Consider the following 27,735-nt stretch of genomic DNA (forward strand, 5'->3'; position numbering starts at 1 on the left):
CTGAATCTGAAACTATACAAAGATTTGACCCTCCTGCGCTCATGCGCAGCTCACATTCCCGCCTTCGGTGGCGTTTCAAGGTGAATATGAGAACTTCTGTTGGAAGCGTCAGGGATTTTCTGTAGTTTCGCACAGATGGGAAAGTTAGCCAGCTATGGTTAAATTTCGCGTTACAACGGGTCGGGGTAGTTTGTGTGCCAGCTGTATGATTTCCTCCTACATTTAAGTGAAAGTACCAGACACTGACGACTTTGGAACTCAGGTGAGTGTGGGGCGGGCTTTGTTTTGCAATGTCATGTTAACAAACAAATATGTAGGCTACTGTTGCAAAGAAATGATGGTTTGTTTTTAAGCGATCAATAAAACTAACTGACCTTCAAAATGAAAGTTTGAAGCTGAGATCTTGTTGTGCCTCGGTGAGTGCTTTAGGTAGGCTACACTATTTATTAGCTTATAGCATTATAAAGGCAATGCTTCCTTCATAACTCATACTTCATGACTTACAAGTAGCCTATTTATCATTTTTAAGTGAAAGAACGGGCTCAAAGTACATGCAAAGTACATGTAAATAATATTTTATTAAAACTTAAGTTGCCCTTAATAACATGTATTTTAATAGCCTATATTAACCATGTTGTCTTTCATTGAGGTAAAGCTGGTTTTACATTCGCACATTCATTCATTTAACTGTCTCTATATTCACTAAAAAAATGCAGGGTTCCACACAATTTATTCACTTTGTCCCAACACAAATCAATTAAGTTAGCATACTTTTAACACATTTATGTGGATTGAACATTAAAAAAGAAATCTCAATAATTGTGATATTTCAGCTCATTTTAATTAAGTAGTTTGAACAAGCAAATATATATATATATATATATATATATATATATATATATATATATATATATATATATATATATATATATATATATATATATATATTTATTTATTAGTTTTTTGTTGTTTACCACGCTAATTTGAATATTCGCACAGTATTAGCATGCAGGTATGAATTCAAAACAACATTAACACTATTTAATTGACTGTAAACAATGCTGTCCTTTGATAATCATTGGGTGATAATATGATTTCAATATTTCGAATACTTTTCTGAAGTTATATTAATAAGGAGAATGTCTAAATATCCGAATATAAAACCAACTTTACCTCTGTGTTATTTTCTGGTGCACTGAATACCTTTTGTAACCACAATTTTCAAACAAAAGTCATAGTAAAGGTTAAATCCATAGTTAATTTGCTAATAACATAGTCAAACATGACTAATTTAATATGGTTTTGCAACATTAAGCACAGTTTTACCTTGGTATTTCTGGGCAAATCTAAGTCAATGCATCAAAAACATGTTTACTGTGTCATGAGTTTATTATTTACTTGAACAGCAATAAAATAGGGCATTGGAGTTCAGTGTAAGCAAAAGGGAAGTTAAAAGAACTGGACATTGTGTGTGTGTGTGTGTGTGTGTGTGTGTGTGTGTGCGCGTGGGGGGGGGGTTGATTTGAATGAATTGAATCTATTTAAGGTTACATTTTAATTGAAACAGTTGCACTTTTAGACAAAATAAGAAAGTAAAATGTTTTCTACATTTTGACTTAAAAATAGGCTAACCTAGATGTTAGTTATTTGCATCTGTAATACACTCAAAAAAAATAGTTTTTGCTCGTTCAAACTGCTTATTTAAAATGAGCTGAAACAACACAATTCTTGAGATTTCATTGCGACAACTTATTGTTTTATGTTCAATCCATATAAATCTGTTAAAAGTGTCAAGTTAACTTAATTAATTTGTGTTGGGACAACATGAATAATTGTGTGTAACCCTGCATTTCTTTTACAGTGTAATGGTCTATTAACAGATCTGTAAAAGAATCGAGTAGCTTTGTAAATCACTTTGGATGAAAGTGTCTGCTAAATGTAAAAACAATATGACTTCATGTTTTTTCTGTTGTTATGACAACGTACATGATTCCACCACAGTGAAGAAAAGCCATGTTGTCAGTAAATAAAAATCTCCAGAGTTCACGATGTCCCTGCTGATAGATTCAACAGTTGCATTCTCACACTTGGCTGTAGCGGTCAAAAACATTCAACTTTTATTTAAAGTTCTTGATTTTTCCTGCAGGCTTGATCCAACTTACATTTGCTATTATGGCAGAAACTGTGAAAGAAGAAGTAGACGAAGCAAATGAGGTTAATGACCTTCCAGAATGGCATGAGGATGCAAAAGAGAGTTTAAAAAATGGTGGAGAACATATGGAAAGCCCAGTCAAGCAGAAGAGCACTGGACTTATGAAGTCATTCAGAGCAAGTTTAAAAAAAGTGGCCAGCCCTATGAAAAACAAAAAGCCAGAGAATACAAACAACGGACAAAGCCAGATCTCAAATGCTCAGTTACAACCGCTGCACTCTCCAAGTAAGTGTATAACCACTTGATTTGATGTAAAAAAAATATTCTTGTGTTAGTAGTCTGTTGTAATAAAACAGAGACTGTACTCATAAAGTATAGTAACCCAGTTTGGTTTTACTAAATAGTATATCAAAGAATTAAGGAACCATGTGAAATGTCAGCTTGTTGAACACATGGTAGTTGCATGTTTATTTGCTTTTGATTAGATTAAATATCTGACATGTTTCTTTTTTTAGGCTTGATCACAGGATCTCCAGGACAATCTTCCTTTCGAAGTCCAAGGACAGAAAAACCTCCTCTTACCAGAACTATGTCAGGTGGCTGCTCTCTGCATGTCATTAGATTCACCTCTAGACAAGCAAAATGTGATTTAGGCTATCATGGGTGGATGTGTTGATATTAGTTGTTTAATAACAATTTAGAAATAGTGATTGTTTAAATATTTTAGGAGTTAAGCCATGCTTGTCTTTAAATTATGAATATACATTAATTAAATAGGTCTAAAAAGGGACATACAGTATACAGCATACAGTATACAGGTGATATAATTAGAATATCTTCAAAAAGTTGATTTATTTCACTAATTCCATTCAAGAATATAATGGTATTATATATTGTATAATGTATACATTCATTTCACACAGACTAATAAATTTCAAATGTTTATTTTTTTTTATTTTAATTATTATAACTGACAACTAATGAAAATCCCAAATTCAGTATCTCAGACATTAGAATATTATGATATATATGTGTATATGTATATAGTTGAAGTGAGAATTATTAGCCCCCTTGTTTATTTTTTTCCCCAATGTCAGTTTAACGGAGAGAAGTTTTTTTCAACACATTTCTAAACATAAAAGTTTTAATAACTCATCTCTAATAACTGATTTATTTTATGTTTGCCATGATGACAGTAAATAATATTAGACTAGATATTTTTAAGATACTTCTATAGAGCTTAAAGTGACATTTAAAGGCTTAACTAGGTTAATTAGGTTAACTAGGCAGGATAGGGCAATTAGGCAAGTTATTGTATAACAATGGTTAGTTCTGTAGACTATCGAAAAATATACAGCTTAAATGGGCTAATAATTTTATACCTAAAATGTTTTTTTTATTTATTTTTTTTTTATTATAAACTGGTTTTATTCTAGCCGAAATTAAACAAATAAGACTTTCTCAAGAAGAAAAAATATTATCAGACATGCTGTGAAAATTTCCTTGCTCTGTTAAACATCATTTAGGAAATATTTTGAAAAGAAAAAATCAAAGAAGGGCTAATAATTCTGACTTCAACTGTGTGTGTGTGTGTGTATGTATATATATATATATATATATATATATATATATATATATATATATATATATATATATATATATATATATATATATATGTATATATGTATATATATGTGTGTATATTATATATATATGTATATATATGTATATTTTATATTATATATATATATTATATATATATATATATATATATATATATATATATATAATATTTTTTTGTTATAAATATATATAAAAAATAAATGTATGTATGTGTGTGTGTGTGTGTGTGTGTATGTATATATATATATATATATATATATATATATATATATATATATATATATATATATATATATATATTATACGTTATATTTTTTTTAATATTAAGTTTTTTTCTGATCAGTCAAATGTTTTTTTGGATATTATTTTCTAAATTTGTTACACATTATGTTACAAATAATTGCATAAACTGTAACTGTTAATTTTATTCTTAGATTCTGATGTTATAACACTGCAAAAGAAGGGCTCATCGATCAGGCGGAGTTTGGGTCTGAGTAAAAAACCCAAACAGGAACCACTTGTCACTGTCACAGAAGCCATGCCTCTATCAGAAGAGCCAAAACCCGAGGTTGCTGATGAATGTGAAGGCCAGATGGTGTTGGAGCTCAGAGACACATATGTTCTGCCGGAGATCCCAGCAATGCCTTTGTCAGGTATGATTGTCTGACAAGTATAAAGTGTGTCTCATCTTGGGTTACTTAGCTTTCTCATTGTTCAAAACCCCACTTTAACATAGAAGCATGGTTTCCCTGGTTAACAATTAAGGCAAACCCTGCATTGTTGTGCAACAGATCTGGGAACAGATGTGAATATTAATTAGTGCCTGATGCTTACACACACACACACACACACACACACACACACACACGCAAAATACTCATACCTCAGTTGTCAACTATTAGCTAGTAGGAGTGAGTGAGCTATTCCTATGCTAAACAGTAACTTAGTTTCCTCCAAGGCTAAATTATAATTATACTCAACAAAAGGGGCCGACAATCAGGGGTGGACTAAGTGATTTGGAGGCCCTAAGCAATTGCAGGTATGGGACCCTATAGCAGTTTTGAAAAATAAACTGCATGTTTTATAAATATTTAAAGTATATTTTATATATTTTTTTAATATTTAAAGGAACTTTTATCTTTCTAATGTACAATTAAAGGCAATAAATTAAAAAATAATGTTTTGGCCAGACAACAGGATCGTGGAGAAAGCTGCGTCTCATTGTTTGTCGTATTTGTACTTTCCCCCCCAAACGTTCTCAACATTCTCACTCTTGCACACTTTACCTGCCTCTACTCTGATTGCTGGCAGACTGGTGTCACTACAATCACCGTGATTGTGAACAACAGCAAGAAAAGAATAATGTTAAAAGGTCCATTTAAATTAGTACATTTAAAACAGAGGAGCAGATTGGTTTAACTGTACCAGGGGAATTAGTAATGTGACGTTGTGCGCCGAGGCTTTGAAGCTTGCATCAAAAAAAGATACGTCTCGCAGTGAAGCAGTGTACCAGAGTTAATCGTTTTGCCATAATCACGTGATCAGTGATGTCCGAAGCTTCGTTTTCGCCTATACCCACATGACTGCTTCGAATTTTGATTCAAAGGTTTTAACACCCTCTGGGTTTAGTATAGTGTGTCGAGAGATTAGGCGTCGATTACATACATTTCTACTGTTTCAAAGCCCTGCACCGGTCCCACACACCAGTAATTAAACTAAAATACAATAGTAATTTATGGTAAAAAGGTTTTGAACCATACCTAAGTGTGTTAACATTTTTTACAACCATCTTTTAAGAAAAGCACTGCATATCGTAATATAGTGTTTAACGGAGGCCAACCGGCTAGTGCAGCCCAAAAGCATCACTCTCAAAGCCTCCTCGTTAGAGCATTCGCCTCCCATGCAGGATTCGCCGATTCGATCCCCGCTTGGAACAAGTAGGTGGGTGAAGGACTAGTTGGAATACTAAAAATGTAAATTCTTTTGAATACCTTAGATTTTACTATTCATCGGTGGTGTAATGGAACATACCTTATGTGTAAAAACTACAGTAATTGAGTAGTTTGTTTATATTACTGTTGTTGTATTACTACATGAATGAGTTGGTCAGTTGTGGACATTTGACATTATTGCAACACAGTGCTTTCCCACACTTTAACCAGAAGAGGTCCTCATTGAGCTCTGATTTAGAAAGCTTCGAGTAACGAACCTTTTCCGATACAGTTGAGTCGAGCACTTCACTGTTTTAGAAAGCTTCATTTCACCATCACTAAGGGAAAAACCTTGCTGGGCTAAAACATTTGCCGTCGGTATGCAGATGAATGATCTGCTGTGAGGCACTGTGCCGCCGTTAAGTGCTCTGAGGCGGGGGAGAAACCTGCGACATCACCTGCAGCTCATTACGAAGAGTAACATTAGGAATGGCACAGACACATGAGAGGCTCTAAAAATCTCCAGTAACAACTAAAAACATTCACTAGTCGCTTTTGAAAATTTGGCGAAAGTAGGGTCTGAAAAGCAGCTAGGTTTGCAACACTGACCGGCAGTGTACTTGATTGAAGCACTGCGTTCACACTTTGCGCATGTGCAGTATAGAAGGAATGTTCTATTATTCATGGGGGTTTCCGGTTTTGAAAAAAAGTTAATAGCGTTAAAATTCTAACAATTATAGACAGATATTACAACATATGATAGAAAATGTATAAAAGAGCTATATAATTAATATAGGCTTCTTGGCATTGGTTTGGGGCCCCTAATTTCCTTGGGCCCTAAGCGGCTGCTTACCTTGCTTATTGGTTAAGTTCTCCCCTGCCGACTATGAGTTGTTTAGAATTGTATGTTGTGGGTTTAATGGATATGAACACACAGGCAAGAATTAATATCAACCTCCACATAAACAGATGAGTTTTTGAAATTATTGGCAAATGTGCATTTAACACTCTATATATTCAGCAGTCTACATGTGTTTGTTGCCTCATTACAAACATGTGAGAAATTCCACAATTTACACATTAAACTGAAAAAAGATACAGTTAAACAGACTTCATGTATGCCTCTCTGAGGGTGCTGAAATTCAGCATTTTCTATCTGATTATGGGCTGTGATGAGATGACATACTCCATACCTATTGCATTACATGTGAGCTCTATGATGACAGTCTTGTTTACCAAATAAGAGACCCACATACATTTTAAGTTTGATACAAGCTTGGATAAACTTAAAAATAAGGGGGGAATATTGTTGTAATGTCACTAGGCAACAAGCCAATCAAATGCTGCCGAGACATTAATATCAATGATCCCATGTGGATCATCACAGTGTTTTGTTTAGATTGGCCTGTTTTTTACTGGGATTTTACGCTCACAGTATTTATATGAGATATTTAAAAGGATGTTTAGGGCTCACGATATGTCGTTTACATCCACTGAACTTTTATTATTCAACTTTGCCTACGGTAGGTATATTCAGATTTTCATTCTATAGCACCTTTAATTAAAGTAAAGATGATTATTATTCTTTTTTATAGTCAGTCATGATGGTACAGTAAGCAATGTAATTTGATTACAAAACAAGATTGAAAATATGCTCACATGAACATTAACCCAGAATTTCTGAATGGCAGTGTGAAACAGAACATGAGTACTATAGCTAGATATTTTTGGAACTGTATGTCTGAACATGTGTAAACATGTCTGAGAGTGAACTCACAATGCGAGTTCAATGCAAGTACTGTGTTCAGTATCTGCAAAGGACATCACATGTGCTGACATTGCCCTGATCATAAGATTATATTCAGAATCAGGCAGAGATCTAACAAAAGATTCCACACTGAAGTATTGTAACTGCTGATGCAAGTGTGTCGTTACAAGAATTTTCTTTTTGACCTTTTATTTTCTGATTTGCTGCAGTTATGGAGATTAACAAACTGATAGAGATGGAAGTTTTAGAAGAGGCCTATGTGAATCTACTCTCTCTACGCCTGGAGCTTCAGCAACAGCGTAAATCTCAGAATCAAGAAGATTGTCCGATTGAACTCGTCCATAAAGAGAAAGATCTCAGTTTGCTCTATGGTACACTACGCAATAAAATGTCTGACATTGTACGCAACTCAAGTACTCTGCCTTCTCGCAATAAAGAACTGCTGGTGTATGTAGCATACATTATCCTTGAGGAGGAGAAGAGGCAGGATGAGCCAGGAGCGATGCAGGGATGGAGGGAATCGTGGAGGATTGCGGTACGGGATGGTGTTCGAGATACACTGAAGAGAGTTCACCTGGACAGCCGAGAGCAGAACATTTCCTGGCTGGCAGTGCACCTGGGGCTTCTGGGTAAAGCTATACTGGAGGATTTGGAAAGAGTGAAGACTGAACTTGTGAGCTCATATCCGCCAGAATTTGATGTGTTTAAGACATATGTTTCCTGCCATCATGAGGCTGTAGGAGAACATTTAAAGACACTTCTAGAAAAAGTGACAGAGCTGAAGGATTACTACGCTCTTCTAGATTTCATTATTCATCGCTACCCCAGGTAGGGTCAGTTTTTCTTTCTGTCTGTCTTTATGTTTGTTAAAAAAATTGCATTGCAATTTCCTCTGACTGAATAGCTGAATAATATAAGTCACATTCAGCAGTGGTTCCCTCCTCAGTGGAGATCCATGCTTGGTGAGTTAAAGTTTGAGAATAGTGCTAGTATGGGCTGTAAGTTGCTGACTTAAGGCTGATTTATACTTCTGCATCAAGTGCACATGGATGGTCTAGCGCAGTGTTTCTCAACCACGTTCTTGGAGGACCACAAGCTCTGCACATTTTCCATTTCTCCTTAATCCAACACACCTGATTTAGGTCATTAGCTCATTAGCAGAGACCAAAAGACTTGAAATGGGTGTGACAGACAAAAGGAGACATTTAAAACCTGCAGTGTTGATGGTCCACCAGAAACACTGGTCTAGCGCAACCTTTGTATAGTCACATACCCTTCAACCTGGCTGACGCAGATGCTGATGTGCACCTCTCAAAAAAAAAAAAAATAGGTTACTGTTATGAAAAAACATTAAACGAGATAAAACAATTATTGCATCATATATCACCCCCTTTCCAGTTGTACACATGCTCATTAACCCTAAATTAATATTAATTGGTACAGTAGGCGATATACTATTGAAAACTTTTGATTACAAAAGGTCACGTAAATCAATTACCAGAAAGGTGTATTCTTGTCCATCATCTCATCCACTAGTCAGTAGTAGTAGTGTAAATTATTGTGTGTCCTGGGGAGTTCAATTGTGAAGTTTTTTTGCACTACCATGAACATCACTGTTCCTCAAACTTCCAGATGAATTGTCCCCAGACCAATGCCCTTCTTGGTTTGGATTAGATGGTACACAGATGGCCCCAGGGTGTGCACAAGTATGCATTCCACCATGTGTGTCTGCTCATACAGATATTGTGCAATTGTGCATGGTTAGAAAAGACAAGGAGCAGGTTATGTTGGTTGCGTCTTACTAGCTAAGCATACCATTTCAAGCCTGAAGCTCTTCACAACAGCACCTTTCTTGCAGGTTGCTCTGAGGAAGGGCTTTATTTCTCAAGGACAGGACCCAATATGGGACCATGAGTGTTGTTTTTGTGAAATTAAAGATTGTTCTGTGTACCTTGAAGGTCTATATTGATGCTTATCATGATGCAGTGACCTGTTTCAGGTTCCTGAGAAGTGCTAAGAGGCAACTTCCCTTATGATTTTGCAATATGTGTTTTTATTTCACAAACAGCTATCATTGTTTCTTGATTTAGGCCACTGCACCTCAAAATGTTTGCGCATGGCAGGTGGCTGCTTCAGTCTTCAGTGTCATATGATCTTTCAGAAACATCGTTATATGCTGATTAGATGCTTAAGAAACATTTTTGTGTGATTATTAGTGTTGATATCTATGGTGCTGGTCCATAATTTTGCAAACTATAAATAATAGTAATAATTTATAAGGATGTGCATTAAGTAGGGCTGCACAATATATAGTTTCAGCATTGATATCACAATGTGATCATTCGCAATAGTCACATTGCAGAATATGCGGTGTTGAGTCTGGATTACAACGGATCATTTTGCAAGTGTTTTTTTAGGCATGTTTTTACGCCTGTGATGGATTTTAAAAACATTCAGGCATCAGAAATTGTATTTGTATTGCATTTTTTTGTAACTTTAAAAAAGTATTAATGATTAATTTTATTGAATTGTTCATCCAATGAAGACTATGCTGTGCTATTTTCAGTGGTGGAGAGAGTACTGAAAAATCATACTTAAGTAAAAGTACCATAACTTGCCTAAAATGAAGTGCACGTAGAGTAAAAGTATCTCTTGTAAATGTTACTCAAAGTATGAGTAAAAAGTAGACCTTTCAAAGTACTCAAGAGTAGTGAGTATTATGGGAGTATTATGCTGTAAAAAGCTGATGCATTTACATGTAATTTGTGGACGTTTGTAAACGTAACATTCTGTAGTGCATTTAGTTTTTGCCACAACATCAGAAGATAATATTAGGTTAGATTTAGGTTGTGATGTCAGTTGACCAGAATTCAATGTCTAGCCAGTGTCTAAGGATAACGTTATTTTGACGTCCAATAATGACGTCAAATGACAATGTTTTAGGTTAACAATTTTAGGTTGTTAGAAAGTCACTCAAATCCAACATCGAGCCAACATCTTAAACCAACGTCATATTGACGTCAAATACTGACATTTATAAATCCGATATGGCAACTAAAATCCAACTTCTGATAGACATCATAGTGGTAACGTCCACACAATGTCAAGCTGTACCATCATTAGAAGTTAATATTTGGTTGATTTTAGTTTGGACATTAATGTCAGCCTGATGTTGGGGTCTAATGTCAACTTAATTTTCATTCTCAAACAAAATGCAACGTCCCCATGATGTTAGGGTACAATGTTAATCTGACGTCATGTTGATGTCTTGTGCCTGCTGTGTGTTTAAGGCCATTTCGGTCATCATACAGTAAACATTGGTCATCTTTTCATCAGTGACATGACCTGCATCTATACAGACTCTGGGTCAATGTGCGTACAGATTTTGGATATCTTCTTGGACACTTTTAATGCTTCCAAACAATTTGCTGAAAATTATGAATCGCCCATGTTTTGAGGTTGTTCCTTATGATGCGATTTACTTTGTATATGTAATTTGGACAGAAATCACAGGACTGATTTTTCCAATCCCCATAGACAAGAAAAAATAAAGTAGTAACTGCAGGTTGAAGGAAAATGGTGGAGTAAAAGTACCGATACTGCACTAAAAATGACTCAAGGGAAAGTAAATGTTCACATTTTTTAAAACTAGTTAGTAAAGTACAATTCCTGAGGAAAAACTACTCAATTTCAGTAGTTTGAGTGTTAGTAATCTGTTACTTTACACCACTGCTTATTTTACATTTGATTATTCAAACACTGCGTACCTGAATCCTCTGAAAACAATAAAACACTGTTTATTTAATTTGTATTTTTTACTTTATTGAATTATCTACGCTTGTAGATTGTTTATTATATTTTATGCAGATGGATCTATATTGATCAGTTCTTTCCAAATGGTTATTCTAGTGAAGTACTAGTGAAATTATATTCATATGTAGCAGAATAAAAAAAATATCTCAATTTTATATTTTTCCAATATTGTGCAGCCCTAGCTTTAAGAGTTAGAAATATTCAACATTTGTTTTATGACAAAATGAGATTAATTGCTGATGTGTAAGTATTTTAAGGGTTACAATTATGTCTATTACTAAAACTGTAATTAACTGTGGTTTCCTCAGTGAGAAGATAATGGGAAGTACCTCTCTGCAGCCAGAGGTGAAGGAAGATAATAGAGCTCTCCCATTGGACAATGATTTCCTTAATCAGATCAAAATGAAATACTGCAGTCGCTTAAAGGTGAATAAAAAAGCACATGTCATCTGAGATGATGCTGGTACTGAAACTAGAATGACAGTATGTTGTAGATAACAGATTTTCTAAACTCGTGTTCTCTAAACAGGTTGATATGCGAACATCACTTGACAGGGTTATTGAGTTGGAGAATGGGGAAATGTGGAAGGAAAGAAGAAAACCAGAGATTGATGAGGGAATTTACAGCTCACACATTGACATGGACATCTGGACGGTGAGAATACACACTTTCATTAATAGCTCATTGGTTTTATGTGGAAGACAAATGAGTGTTAAAGGAATTTCCCACATTGATTTACTGTTTATCTGGCCACACACTCTGAAGGTCATTGGTTTACCAACAGAGGGCAGTACAGGACCTCTAGCTTAACTTATAATGACCCTTACACATGTTTGGACACCTAAATCACACTCAGCGTATGAATGTCACTGCATTAGATTTCAAATAAAGTAACAAGCACATTAAAGAAAGATAACCTAATCATACTTTCCAAAATCAAATTGTTTTACTTGATATAAAAATAAACCCAACTGGTGGGTTGTGTTTGTAACTATTGTAATATGCTGATGTTATTGTACATTTTAGTTATAAGTACATTCCACTTGCCACTTGGTGTAATTCATGTATTTTTCAAATAAATTCCAGTGACATTCTGACTTGTTAAGTGGTGTGTGTGTGTTTTTCAGTCAATTAAAAGCAAGTCAATAGAAGAATGCAAAAACACATTTAAGCTGTTTATCTTCCCAGAATATTAAAGGGCACGTTCAAGGGTCTAGAAGAATCGATGTGACCCTGGAGAAGGAGGTTGTGCGGTCCTGTTTGGATGAACTGAAGAGCTTTCCAAAAAGGTTTGTCAAAAAGCATTAACATGCTACTTAGCAGTACCAATTCAGCAGCTCTGAAAGCGTTTGTATATGCAATCAATATTTTGTTCATTAAATACTTAACTGATGTATCAGCTATTTAGAGGGCGATTTGACAATTATTGGAGTAAAAATATCAATTTTAGTTTTCCTTTTTTGCAAGTTTATTTTTTTATGTAGATTAAATGGATAGTTCACCCAAAACTGAAAATTCTGTCATCATTTACTGATCCTTTACTTGTCACAAATCTGTTTGAGCTTCTTTTTTTCCGTTGAGCACAGAAGAAGATGTTTTGAAGAAAGCTGTAACTATTGACTTTCATAGTATTTAGTTTTGATCCTATAGATTTTAATAGTTACCAGTTTTCAGAATATCTTCCTTTTTAGATTAGATTAGATTCAACTTTATTGTCATTACACATGTACAAGTACGATGCAACAAAATGCAGTTGAGGTCTAACCAGCAGGGCAATAGCTGCAAGTGCAGGATACAGGTATAAGTTATTAAGTGCAGTTATATAAAAACTATGGTGATATTTACAGATGGATGTACTATTAACATTATATACAGGTTTTATTAGCTATGAACAGATTTACAATAGATGAATATATGTACAGGATGCTATTAATAATAAGAAGCGTGCAGATAAATGAACATGATTACAAATGTATATGTGCAGTGGGTATGTAAAGTTAGAATAAGTAAATCAGTGTAATGTAGTGCAATGAATATGTGCAAATTTTAAAATGTGCAAATGTTAAACAGTGCAGTGATTTTGAGGAGTTTAAGTTAGAGGAGAGTTGGGGGTGTATTGGGGGCAAAAAGTCAGTGAGGGGCAGAGTTCAAGAGGGAGACTGCTCTGGGGAAAAAGCTGTTCCTCAGTCTGCTGGTTTTTGTCCAGGGGAGCGTAAAGCGCATGCCGGAAGGCAGGAGAGAAAATAGTCTATGAGCGGGATGAAAGGTGTCCTTCAGAATACTGCATGCTCGGCGCAGACAGTGTTTCCTCTGGATGTCCTCAATAGCTGGCAGTGTGGTCCCTGTGATGCGTTGGGCAGTTTTCACCACCCGCTGCAGTGCGTTACGCTCAGCAACAGAGCAGCTTCCATACCAGACTGTGACGCAGTTGGTCAGGATGCTTTCTATTGTGCAGCGGTAGAAGTTCACCAAGACGGCTGATGAAAGCTGGTTCTTCTTAAGTTGCCTTAAGAAAAATAGGCGCTGGTAAGCCTTCTTGAACAGGTTGGAGGTGTTGGTGGTCCAACACCTTCACTTTTAGGATAAACAAATAACTCCTCAAGGTTTGAATCCACTTGAGAGGCAGTAAATAAGGAGTAGATTTCATATTTGGGTGATCTATCCCTTTAACATGCATTCCCATGATTATTTCCCCTTACTATTTGGTCAATCAGATGATTTTGAAACTATTTATTCTTAGGAAATGCTCAATTTTATGTCTCTTTTTATGTCTCTGTTCCATTGACTGTGTTTGAAGGTTTGAATCAGCGTTTGTGGAGTCCTGCAGCGTTTTCTCGAACTCTTCTCTCTGGGCAGAGTATCACATCAGCTACATCAACAGCTTCAGTGATTTAAAGTAAGCCTTTGACAAGTATGTTTTAATCAAAAGTACCATTACACTCACTAGAAATCAACATAACACACAACCTGCTTTGTAAATCCATTTAGATAGATTATGTTTGGATAATGCCAAGAGGTTTTGAATAGCTAGAGGAAGCAATTTGTCAATCTATAATCTGAAATGCAGTTTTATTTGAGTTTCAGATTAAAATCACTCAGAGAAGACACGAGCAGTTACACACCATGAATAAAAAAAAAGCATAACACAAATGATCCATCACGTGGTTTCTAGGAATTTAGGCACTATCAAGGCTATGAGGCAACTGTCAGGGAAAGTCCCTGATGCTTTCCGTGATATTATTTGGTGAAACTGAAATGCAAACAAAAGATCTGCCTCTATTCAAATGAAAAACAGGTTTTATCAAAACAATATCACATTTCAATGATATCTAAAGTATAACAAAGCAGAGAATACTGTATTATTGTGTTCATTAGTATGTTGCACATCTTTTAATCATTATGGGCTCTATTTTGACGGTCCATGCGCAGAGCGCAAAACGCAGGGCGCAAATGCTTTCAGGGCGTGTCAGAACGCATTTTTGCTCATTTAAGGACGGGAAAATCCGCTTTGAGCCATGGCACATGGTCTAAAAGGGTTGAGTTTATTTTCTTAATGAGTTATAGGTGTGTTTTGAGAATAAAGCAATCAGAGTCTCATCTCCCATTCCCTTTAAGAGCCAGCTGCGTCACGCCATAAGCACATTTGCTATTAACATAACATAAAGTAAGTTCACTTTCGCTTTTGCTCTCGTGGATAGGGAAACCTTAACGCACAGACATCAATTAGCCTATAAATAATTAATTTAGTTTGTTAAGCGCAAAGATTTGTTTCAAAACTATTTCTAAATTCAGTTCTAATTTCCAGCAAACGAATAAATGAACAATAATAACAAAGTGTGGTCAAAATACTGAGTTATTTCCAAATACACCTGCCATGCCCCATATGGTCTAAAACCTGCAGGTGGACAAATCTAAGTTTGTTTTTAATAAAACAAATATAAATATAGATATAATAAATAAAACAGCTAGTAATAATAACATTATACAAAAGCAAATTGAATGAACTGAAAAAGCCTCCCGAGATGAAGAAAGTATGAAGGCAGTGGTTTTTAAATTCATGTAGGCTAGAAATGTATATGTTTTCTAATATTTTAATCATTTATATTTATATCCTATATATATATCCTTATTATATATATATCCTTAATATATTATATCTTTTTCATATGTAAAGCTGTTTGCGTATTGCTCTACATCTTGTGTGTAGTGTGTAAGCCAGGCGCACTTTGCGCCAGACAATAGACCAAATTTTTTCTGGTCTAAAGATCAGACTATTTACAGTTTCTCAAAATAGCAATGCGCCAAAACACACCTTCTTTTTTAGACCAGAACGCCTATGGGCGCACATATGAGCGCAAATGCATTTTCTATTTAAACAGTGTGGCGCAACCTCTCAAAATGACTCTTGCGCCGAGCTGAAATTAGCAAAAGACTATTGTGCCGTGCCTTGCGCCACATTGCGCCGGGTGTATGATAGGGCTCTAAGTTTATTGGCTACAACCCAAATAAGCAGTACACTACTGTTTAAAAGTATGGGGCACTGTTTTTTCATTTTAAAAAAATTAAAGAAATTAAAATTTGTATTCATCGTTACACCACTATTCCACACAAATATTAAATATTAAACATACTTACACCAGCTTTATTATACTCCATCCAGATTACACAAATTTAAAAACCATATTTCACCCATCTGCTTCAGCTGTGGTATAGAAAAAGGTACATTTTTGCATTCTATATGGCTGTGCCCTAAAGTGAAAGTGTTTTGGGTACAAGTATGCAGATTCACGGAATTGATTTTCCATTGGATCCAGAGATATGTTTATGGGGCAATTACACAAATTCTAACCTCCTGCATAATTATGCTATTAAACTTACTGAAAGGTTGCTGACAATAGCTAAAAAATGCATTGCTTTAAAATGGAAAACAGACATTGATGTACCAATTGGACTGTGGATCTCAGGAGATTGCAGCTGTATACCATTGGAGAAGATCACATATTTTTTGAGAGGAAAGGGTGAATTATTCAAAAAGATTTGGAATCTAGGCGAGGCAGTGGCGCAGTAGGTAGTGCTGTCGCCTCACACCAAGAAGGTTGCTGGGTTGCTGGTTCGAACCTCGGCTCAGTTGGCGTTTCTGTGTGGAGTTTGCATGTTCTCCCTGACTTTGCGTGGGTTTCCTCCGGGTGCTTCGGTTTCCCCCACAGTCCAAAGACATGCGGTATAGGTGAATTGGGTAGACTAAATTGTCCGTAGTGTGTGTGAATGTGTGTGTGTGGATGTTTCCCAGAGATGGGTTGCGGCTGGAAGGGCATCCGCTGCGTAAAAAAACTTGCTGGATAAGTTGGCGGTTCATTCCGCTGTGGCGACCCCGTATTAATAAAGGGACTAAGCCGACAAGAAATAAATGATTTGGAATCTATTTATGAATTATATTAAAACAGTACCACTTGATTTGATTTGACAAAATAGTTTTTCCACTGGTTTATACTGTCTTCTCCCTATTTATTTATTTACTTTTACTTTACTTATTTATTTTATATACTGTGTATGTTTTACTTTATTTTGTTTGCTGCTTTGTTTTGATGTTCTGTATCGAGCATCAGAATATGGAAGAAAGATGATTTAAGAGGCTTTGAACTTGACATCATTGGGCCATACACAGATGGGCTGGTCTGAGTATTTCAGAAACTGCTGATCTACTGGAATGTAAGCACAACCATCTCTAGGGTTTACAGGGAATGGTCTGAAACAGAGAAAATATCCAGTGAGCGGCAGTTCTGTGAGCACAAATGCTTTCTTGATGCTGAAGATCAGAGGAGAATGGCCAGACTAGTTCGAGCAGGTAGAAAGGCAGCAATAACTCAAATAAGCACTCGTTACAACTGAGGTATGCAAAAGAGCATTTCTAAATGTACAACACGTCCAACCTTGAGGCGGATAGGCTACAGCAGCAGAAGACTGAGATTCCTGTTAGCTAAGAACCAACCCGGTACTAGTGAGGCTACAATTCGCACAGGCTCACCAAAATTAGACAATAGAAGGTTGGAAAAGCATTGCCTGGTCTGATGATTCACGATTTGGATTGTAGGACCATGTCTATACCTTTATGACCACAGTGTACCCATCATCTGATGGCTACTTCCAGCAGGATGTATTAAATGTCAATCATCTCAAACTGGTTTCTTGAACATGGCAATGAGTTCACTGTACTCAACTGGCCTCCACTGTCATCAGTACTCAATCCAATAGAGCACCTCTGAGATGAGGTGGAATGGGATATTCGCATCATGGATGTGCAGCCGACAAATCTACAGCAACTTTGTGATGCTATCATTTCAATATGGACCAAAATCTCTGAGGATTATTTCCAGTACCTTGTTGAATCTATACCATGAAGGATTAAGGCAGTTCTGAAGGCAAAATGGGGTCCAACCCGTTGCTAGTATAGTGTACCTAATAAAGTGACCAGTCAGTGTATATTGTTATGCATACATTGCATATTTTAATATTATAAGTTAAAATCATATTTGTCAACATTATTCTTTTTGTGTTTGTGTTTTGAAATTGTTAAATGCAATAAATGCAGCCTTGCATTGCTTAAGAAACCAAAAGCATGACTACAAACTACTTAAATAATATTATATATTAGAATACATTAACAAAGAGCCAATAGTTTATTCATGGGTGAATTTTTATTTATCAGAATGGACATATGATTATTAATTATTATATTATTATACAATTGTGACTTTTAATCTAATAAAAAATATTTCTGGCAGACAAAATCAATATAGCAATGTAGAAGTAATAAAATATCTACCAAACCAGATTAAGGAGTGAGCATTTTACACTGCAATCACTTTACAAAATAACTCTTGCCTAAACTCTGCCTATGAATTTCATTCATTCATTTATTCTTTCATTAATTCATTCATTCATGCATTAATTAATTAATTAATTTATTTATTTATTAACTAATTCATTCATTTATTTATTGATTTATTTATTTATTCATTCATTCATTCATTCATTTTTTTTCGGCTTAGTCCCTTTATTAATCAGGGGTCGCCACAGCAGAATGAACTGTACACAGAAATTCCAACTAACCCATCTGGGCCACTGTGATGCCCTAAACTCTGTCTAAATTAAGAGAAATATTGCTGTGTGTTTGTATTTTTAATGCTGTACGAAAATTGCCTCAGGTGGACTGAAAACACATAAAAAAACTGAAAATATAAACTATTTAAAGGTTTCTATTCTGACCAGCTGACACGAGTGTAAAACTATTTTTGTTTTTCAGAGAGCACATGGAAGGCTATAAGCAAAGCTGTCAGATTCAGCTAGAGCAGGTTCGAAAAGAAATAGACGGACTGACCACCAGACTGAGACAGACTCTGATGGAGCAGTTCAAAACAGATGTCAAGGTGTGAAACAATGCTTAGTGTCATTTATCTTTCTTATTTTTTAACGTCATCGACAATAGAGGGCATCAATGACTTGCACCCACAACTTACTCCAGACATTCTATCCCGTAGGCGTATACAGTTGAAGTCAGAATTATTAGCCCTCCTAAATTATTAGCCCCCCTGTATATTTTTTCACTAGTTTCTGTTTAACGGAGAGATTTTTTTCAACACATTTCTAAACATAATAATTTAATAATAACTCATTTCTAATAAATTATTTATTTTATCTTTGCCATAATGACATATGACATAATGATATTTTTCAAGATATAGTATTCAGCTTAAAGTGACGTTTAAAGGCTTAACTAGGTTAATTAGGTTAACTAGGCAGGATAAGGTAATTAGGCAAGTCATTCTACAACTGTGGTTTAATGTCCACAACCCGGGATTGAAGTGTCTCCGTTTATAATTGTACCGACACGCTCCTTTGCTGTTGAATTATGTAGCGATTTTACTGTCTTTATTACAAACATGCACTGTTTTAAAAATGTTTTAGACATGTAAATCTCATTCTTGATCACAGTCGATGATAATTGGTGATCACAGCGAGCTGAACAGAATTTTAAATCCAGTTACTTTGCACATGTCCTGTCTTGTGGATATAATTATTAGAATCATTTTTATCAGAATCAGTTTTGTTGCCAAGTGTGCTTCACACAGACAAGGAATTTGTTTTGGCTACAGAAGCTTCCAGTGTGCATAAAGTGACAACACAAAATAAATATGAAAAAAAAGACGATAAACATTAAACAGAGATGCACTTAGTCAAAAAGATCTGGATGTTGAATTGTATAGATTTGTTATAAATATACAGGTAACAAGGTGCTGTGTACAAATGCGAATGAAGAAAGTATTGCATTGTATATTGTTATAAGGTGCTGTGTACAAGTGCGTATGAGAAAGTATCACACATATTTATTGCTCAGTATTGAAATATTTACTTGTTCATGAGGTCGATGGCCTGAGGAATGAAACTTTTCCTGTGTCTGGCTGTTTTTGTGCTCGGTGCTCTGTAGCGCCGACCAGACAACAGTTCGAACAGGTAGTGTGCTGGGTGCGAGGCATCCAGAGTGATTATGAATCCACAGTATATGCCTTACTACGGAGACATGTTAAAACGCGTTTGTCAATCAATTCTGTGGGCGGGGAAACCGCACTCCTATATCACAATGCGGTCGGCCTTAAAATGAGAGGGGTTTGGATCCTATTTTATTGTGTTCGTATCACTCCAATATGACTGTGGACACATGATACCTACACACAGTTCTGTCCAAACAGCTTAAAAAGTAAATTTTCATCATTGATGCCCTTTAAGTTTATTGTAATATATATTTAAGAGAGTTGACACACCAAGGAAATATTAAAGGGCCATGAAACCCCCTCGTTTCAGCAGGGTGTTTTCACACCTCTACTTTGGAAAAAGTCTGAAAAGTGGGCGTGTCCAGCTCTGTTTAGGGGGGAGTGTCGGAGGAACTAAAGTGGGATGGTGTGGGAGTGTCTATTTGGGCACGAGCGAGTTTCAGTCAAAATACTCACACACAGGAGAAAGTGATGGTGTTTAACCTACATGGACATCTGTAGTCGAATTATTTGCCAAATTATTAAATGGTGGACTTTAACTGCAGTTTGGCTCTTTCATTCAGGGAATTCATTCATGCCCCTCGCGACAAACGAGATATTTGATTCGAGGATCTGCTCTAAGCGTGTATTTTTCATGCAACGTTTGATACCGCACGGCGAATGAGAGAAAAAAACTCAGCATTTTCCGGAAACTTAGATGCACACAGCAGGTAGCGTCAGAAAGCCGCGTGTGTTATTCCGGTCACTAAATGCGGTAAAAACCCTACACGAGGTTAAAGTTTGGTTGTGGTGCTAACATGTTTGCACTCGGTGCAATAGTTAACTTAGTTCGATACGAACAAACTGAATAAACAAAGAGCACTGGTCGCTCACGTACCAAATCTGTAGAGACAGGACAATCAACAGCATCTAGAGCCGCGTCTTTATGAAGAGAAGACTACAAGCGAATCCGGATCTCAGCGTTTGCAGTTGAGAACAGCTCTCAGGTAAACAATAATCCTCCTTAGACACGTAAGTTATTGTTGTCGAGCGTCGCGTACACTGTTAATCCACACGTGATCCAGATGAGCTCTCACAGAGAGAAAATGAAAACGAAACTTAACGGCAGCAAACTATAAAAGCAACACTTCACGCTTGTTTTGCCAACACAACGTGGCATCTATGTCGCGTAAAAACACGGTGACTAATGAATATTAATGAAGTTGCACAATAGAGCGCGCTGATTGGTTTGAACCAAGCCTTACTCATGCATTAATGCAGCACACTGTAAGACGTAATAAGACACACTCGGGCACAGACGCCCAGTCTGCACGCTGGAATACAGGCTATTATGTCATGGCCGTGACGCAGCCTCAAAAATTCGTTTCAAACAGGAAGTACGAATTTGCTTGAAATAACGCAAAAACAACCAATTTACACTTTTTAGTGAAATATAGGTGTCCTAATAGTGTTTTTAGCAGTGTGGGACACATATACGACTGTCAACAGCTCAAAAAATGTGTTTTGGTGTTTCGTGACCCTTTAATATACAGTGCCATTCAGATTATAACACACAATTATATGAATATTAACTTTTAAATAGCTAAGTTATAAAAGTAAGCATTGATGTCTCTAAATATGCAGTTCAAATGTATTTAAAAAAATAGCTAAGTAACAAAGAGCTTCTGTTTGTAGCCCTTCCTCAGGAGACAGATGACAGGGAAATGGTTTTCATTTGATGAAGACTTTTCACAGCTCGCCACCAGAATCAAGAGTCTTTCTGAGCAGAGCAAATACATGAGTCCTAAATATAGACAGGTGAGACTGCAGCTATTTCATGTATATACACAGACACACTGATATTTTTTCCGATATATCAATGTTTCTCTCTTTATTTCATTTGTTTGGGCACTTTTAGGCCTTTGTGAATGAAGTTCACTTTTTCGTGGTGAAGGAATATGTGTCTCAGCTGATGAAGAATAACTACTCGTGCAAAAACAGGAAGAACGAGACGGCTGCAGCTAAAATCACAAAACAGTGGGAGGAACTGAAAGAGATTTTCCAAGATATGGTACAATCCCTATTAAGCAATTTGTAACGTTGGTGCTTTTTTTCTGGTCACAACTCTCTAACATCTGCCTTACTTTTTCTGTAGCATTCTACATCAGATTGGCTCCATTCAGTTGGGAACCAGCTGAGTCAGATCATTGGGTGCAAAAAAAGTGATGTAAAACACAACCTAAAGCCACTGGTTGAGAACTATCCTGACATCGGGTGAGAGTGAGATTATATTGTTTAGGTTTACAGTGGTTGTGAATTTAAAGGTCAATTTATACTTGTACACTACCTGACAAAAGTCTTATCGTCGATCCCAGTTGTAGAGCAACAAATAAAAACTTGACTTCTAGTTGATCATTTGGAAAAGTGGCAGAAGGTGGATTTCTCTAATGAATCGTCTGTTGAACTGCATCCCAATCATCACAAATTTTTACAAAAACAAACAAAATTTTTATAGAAATCAGTCAAGTTAGGTGAGGGAAAAATCATGGTTTGGGGTTACATTCAGTATGGGGGTGTGCGAGAGATGTGCAGAGTGGATGGCAACATCAACAGCCTGAGGTGTCAAGACATTTGTGCTGCCCATTACATTACAAACCACAGGAGAGGGCAAATTCTTCAACAGGATAGCGCTTCTTCTTATACTTCAGCCTCCACATCAAAGCTCCTGAAAGCAAATAGGATCAAGGTGCTTCAGGATTGGCCAGCCCAGTCACCAGACTTAAACATTATTGAGCATGTCTGGGGTAAGATTGAGGAGAAGGCATTGGAGATGAATCCAAAGGATCTTGATGAACTCTGGGAGTCCTGCAAGAACACTTTCTTTGCCATATCAGATGACTTTATTAATAAGTGATTTGAGTCATTGCAGAGATGTATGGATGCAGTCCTCCAAGCTCATGGGAGTCATACACAATATTAATTCGTTTTTTACTGCACCATGACTTTATATTCTATCCTGTACACTATTTATATAAGTGAAGTGAATGTTTAATTTGGGTAAAATAAGCATAATCTAGAGGCCTTTGCCCTTCTGATACCAAATGATCAACTAGAAGTCAAGTTATTATTTGCTGTCCGTAAAACTTGGATAGGTGACAAGACTTTTGTCAGGTAATGTGTCGAGTACACATGGTAGTTCCAGCGTCGCCTTTGCCATGTCCTTATGTGGACCTTGAATAACACCTCTCAAAAAACGTAACTACAGGTCATTATGATGCAAGTGCAAGTTTTGTGATTGGTCAACTTGGTATAGCTGTAATAACTGTGGGCGGGGCCTGAGGTGCCATGGGTCTTAATTCCCACAGAGGAGCTCTGGATGGATATTTTTATTTTGTGTTAGTTTTATGATCAAAGTTGTTGAATGATCACCGGTTCCCACCCGTTTAAACTACACGCTGACATGTGGCTAAGGGGTTAGCACTGTTGCCTCACAGCAAGACGATCGCTGGTTTGAGTCCTGACTGGGCCAGTTGGCATTTCTATGTAAAGTATGCATGTTCTCTCCATGTTCATGTGGAATTCCTGCGGGTGCTCTGTTTTCCCTTAGTCCAAAGACATGTGCTATAGGTGAGTTGAATAAGCTAAATTGGCTAAATAGTTTAAATAAGCTAAATAGTGTATGTGTGTGAATGTGAATGTGAGTGTATATGGGTGTTTTTCAGTACTGGGTTGTGACTGGAAGGGCATCCACTGCTTAAAACTTATGCTGGAATAGTTGGCGGTTCATTCTGCTGTGGTGACCTCTGATATATTAGATACTAGGCCCAAGGAAAATTAATGAATGAATTTGAACTAACTCCATAGCATCTCATGCATTTCCAGCGTAAACTCAAAACACTTGCTAAGAAACCCCACTGCCCACTAGCATTTCGAAAGGGTTACTGAAGAGCAACACAGACAAATTACAGAAGTTTAAATGTTGCTGCCCTATCTCTGTTTTGGAAAATTGGGGTTTTCCAATTACTTCAGTAAGCACTTTCAAGCTGGTTTAAAGGCTGCCCACACCACTGAATGCCCTTCTGAGAGTGCTGAACCACATCTTCTTAGCCACTAAAAAGGCAGATTGAGTGGTCTATCAGACAGTTCTAAAGTGGTTCCAGTATTTTTTGTCCAACTGGAAATATGTGAAGAAATACGTAAAACTATTACCTCACAACAAGATGGTCGCTGGTTTAAATCCCAGCTGGGCCAGTTGTCATTTCTTTATGGAGTTTGCATGTTCTCTCGCGCTGTACATGTGGGTTTCCTTCAAGTGATCTGGTTTCTCCCACAGTGCAAAGACATGTGGTATAAGTGAATTGGATAAGTAAATATTGGCCGTAGTATATGAGTGTGTGTAGAAATGAAAGAGATCATGGGTGTTTTCCTGTGCTGGGTTTTAGCTGGAAGGGCATCCACCACAGAAAACATATGCCTGATTAAGATGCACTTCATTTTGCTGAAGCAATCTTAGCGAAGAATAGTGAAAATATGTGGTTAGGGGAATTATCATCTTCCACTTTTTCTTTACCATGTATTTTTGCCTCCCCCATCTCACCCTCCTCTAACTTTTGATGCATTTGCTACCTTTCAATTATTAGAAGACTTGGGGTGCCATTCCATTTCATATTTAGGGTGACGACACACAAATCTCACTCACTGACTTTCTTTCAGCCTTGTCCTTTATTTATTTGGGGTTGCCACATCGAAATGAATAGCCAATTATACAATTGTTTTATGCAGTGGATGCCCTTCCAGCCGCAACCCAGCACTGAGGCTACAACTCATGAGTGCAACTTGTGAACCCCCAGTGCTGAGAAACACCCATACACTCTCATTCACACACACACACACACACACATACACACTCATACACTATTTCCAATTTAGTTTATACAAAATACCTATACCGCAGAACTTGTTTTGTGATGAAACCGGAGCATCCGGAGGAAAACTTATGTAAGCACGGGGAAAACATGCAATCTCCACACAGAAATGCCAAATGACCCGGCCGGGACTGAACCAGCAACACACACAAATCTATTTACCTTTTAAGAAGAAAGATCCAATGGCCATGACTGTTCTTTTATTTTGCTTAAACAAGGTCAAATCCTGACTATCCTAACATGTTTCTATCTTTAATTGAAGTGAAAACTGAAGTGGTTTTTTTCAGCCCATTAGAAAACATCTAGGTTTTTAATTTGGAGATTGATTTACAAACAAATCGCTCCCTTAGTTAGAATCAAATTAGATTAGATCAAATTTAACAGGTACATTTCAATGCACACAAACACACTCTCTGTCGGCAATGCCCATGCGGCCACTTATCTATCGATATAGAAAAATTATAATTTTCGGAATTGAAAAAAAATATTTGCATACTGACCACTGGGAAAACTCTTGATCATAGATGCACTCACCGGCCACTTTATTAGGTACACCTTACTAGTACCGGATTGGACCCCCTTTTGACTTCAAAACTGCCTTAATCCTCCGTGGCAACCATGCCACATTAAAAGCCACTGAAATCACCTTTCTTCCTCATTCTGATGCTCGGTTTGAACTGCAGCAGATTGTCTTGACCATGTCTACATGCCTCAATGCATTAAATTGCTGCCATGTGATTGGCGGATTAGAAATTTGCTTTAACGAGCAGTTGGACGGCTGTACCTAATATAGTGGCCGGTGAGTGTATATGTATATATGTTTACATATCTATGGCTCCGGATGGCCCGTCCTCCACTACACCTTGGACCTACATTCATTTCAAAGGAGCGCTACCCTGTGCTAAAATGGCGGCTTTATTGACACAATCCTTTCAATAGACCAATAGCAATAGCATAGGCGACATCTAATGTAAATATCTATGCCACTTTGCGAAATCAGGTAGGTGATCACACGTCCATTCATAGCTTTTTGTATCTTATTAATACATTTTAGTGCAATTTGCCCATACTCCAATAGCGGTTGTGATTAAGTTTGATAGTTCGGTGCCACACTTCCTTTTAAAAATCTTACATTTTCGTACAACTAAACATGTATGCATTAGCAACTTAACTAACAAATGTATACGTAATTAGCTACGCAGATAGATCACTTGATGTTAAGGTGTAAATTGGGCTTAAGTCTTTCATTTTTATTTAACAAATGCTTCTCCTGTTCCAGAAGGAGCCATCTCTCTTCAGTGCTGTATTTTCGAGGAATAATAAGAGGCAGGGAAAAGCACGTTATCTTACAGCGACTGGCAGAGCTGAATCAGAGCTTGGGGAGTTCTGGGAATAAAGAGCAAGCTCTCTTTAGTGAGATTCAAGCTTCAGCAAACACAGACTGTCTGGCAGGTGCTCCCTTCTCCTGTCTGTCCTTCATCATGCCAGACAGATAATCGTAAGAAATACACTTCAATAGAAGAGGGAGAAATGATTGCAATGTTTATAAATGAACATGTGCAGGGCTTTACATTAACTTTTTTTTAATCACCGGCCACTGTGGCTAGTAGTTTTCCAATGTTACTAGCCACTCTGCTTTTTCACTAGCCACAATTTTGTTGTTGGGAAAATATATTTTATATGCATAAATTTGATGTTGACATCCTAAAATTACTTGATTTAAATTTTGTGTCTTGGCCACATGCGTCCTCATTCATGAGCATGAGCAAAGGAGTCATGGTTTCATGGTGTTATATTGGAATTTGTTTTTATTTCATATGACTTTTTTTAGAGCTCAAAATTAACAATTTACCAAATTTATCTCTATAACCACACTAAACAATAATTATTTCTTAGCCACAAATTTTTTATGTTTTATTTTGAGAAACTATAATAGATTTTTCATTAGACCAAAACTAACCCGGTCTAAACTCCGGCGCAGAGTTGCGCCTCGCTTACGCACGCAAGAGAGCAATAAGCAAATATCTTTATATATGAAAAAATTAAATATTAAGGATATAATAAGAATAGATATAGGATATAAATATAAAGGATTAAAATATTACAAAACATATTATTTTCTAGCCTACATAAATATAAAAAATCACTGTTATGTCTTCTTCATCTCGAGAGGCTTTTTCAGTTCATTAATAACAATTTGCTGCTAAAAATGTTATTATTATTAGCAGTATTATTTATTATATCCATATTTATATTTGTTTTATTAAAAACAAGCTTAGATTTGCCCACCTGTCAGGTTTTAGACCATATGGGGCACAGCATGTGTTTTAGGATATAACTCAGGTTTTTGAGCACATTTTGCTATTATTATTCATTTATTCGTTTGCTGGAAATTAGAACTGAATTAAGAAATAGTTTTGAAACAAATATTTGCGCTTAACAAACAAAAGTATTTATTTATAGACTAATTGATGTCTGTGCGTAAAGGTTTCCCTATCCAAGAGCGAAAGTGAAAGTGATCCATTATCTCTCATTCTCACGCAGTAGATGCTCTGTTTAACAGTTTTTTGCTCTGTTTTAACTGTTTGTTTGTGAAATGCTAATTTTTTCCACTTAGACTTACTTTGCGTCCTGCAAATAGCGAATGCGCTCTTGGCATGACACAGCTGACTCTTAAAGGGAATGGGAGATGAAACTGTAATTGGTTTATTCTTAAAACACACCTATAACTCATTAAGAAAATAAACTCAACCCTTTTAGACCTTGCGCCATAGCGCAAGGCAGATTTCCCGTCCTTTAATTAGCAAAAACACGTCATGACACGCCCTGAAAGCGTTTGCGCCCTGCGCATGGACCGTCAAAATAGAGCCCCATATCTCACATTCAGGATGGGTTTTAGATCACTTGTGTCACTCAGGAATGTAAATGTTGTAAATAATAAGAGCCAATATGCTCTGTACACCATCAGAGGTCTTTTTAAGAAAATGTCAGATT

General features: G+C 36.5%; 1 protein-coding gene across 1 annotated transcript; it reads left to right on the plus strand.

The window, feature by feature from the left end:
• Positions 1–49: 49 nt before the first annotated feature.
• On the plus strand, positions 50–26,296 carry exoc3l4 (exocyst complex component 3-like 4; the record flags this gene model as incomplete). Its single annotated transcript, NM_001144794.1, is given in 14 exon segments — positions 50–262; positions 2,147–2,437; positions 2,668–2,748; positions 4,210–4,428; positions 7,684–8,302; positions 11,596–11,713; positions 11,817–11,942; positions 12,477–12,577; positions 14,086–14,184; positions 18,592–18,715; positions 21,512–21,634; positions 21,735–21,887; positions 21,972–22,090; positions 26,021–26,296. Coding segments are annotated over 13 exon segments (2,364 nt in total). The 5' UTR covers positions 50–262; positions 2,147–2,172.
• Positions 26,297–27,735: the final 1,439 nt, after the last annotated feature.

The sequence above is a fragment of the Danio rerio genome, chromosome 13, assembly GCF_052040795.2.
Source record: "Danio rerio strain M-AB ecotype USA chromosome 13, GRCz13ab, whole genome shotgun sequence".
Classification (NCBI taxonomy): Eukaryota; Metazoa; Chordata; class Actinopteri; order Cypriniformes; family Danionidae; genus Danio; species Danio rerio.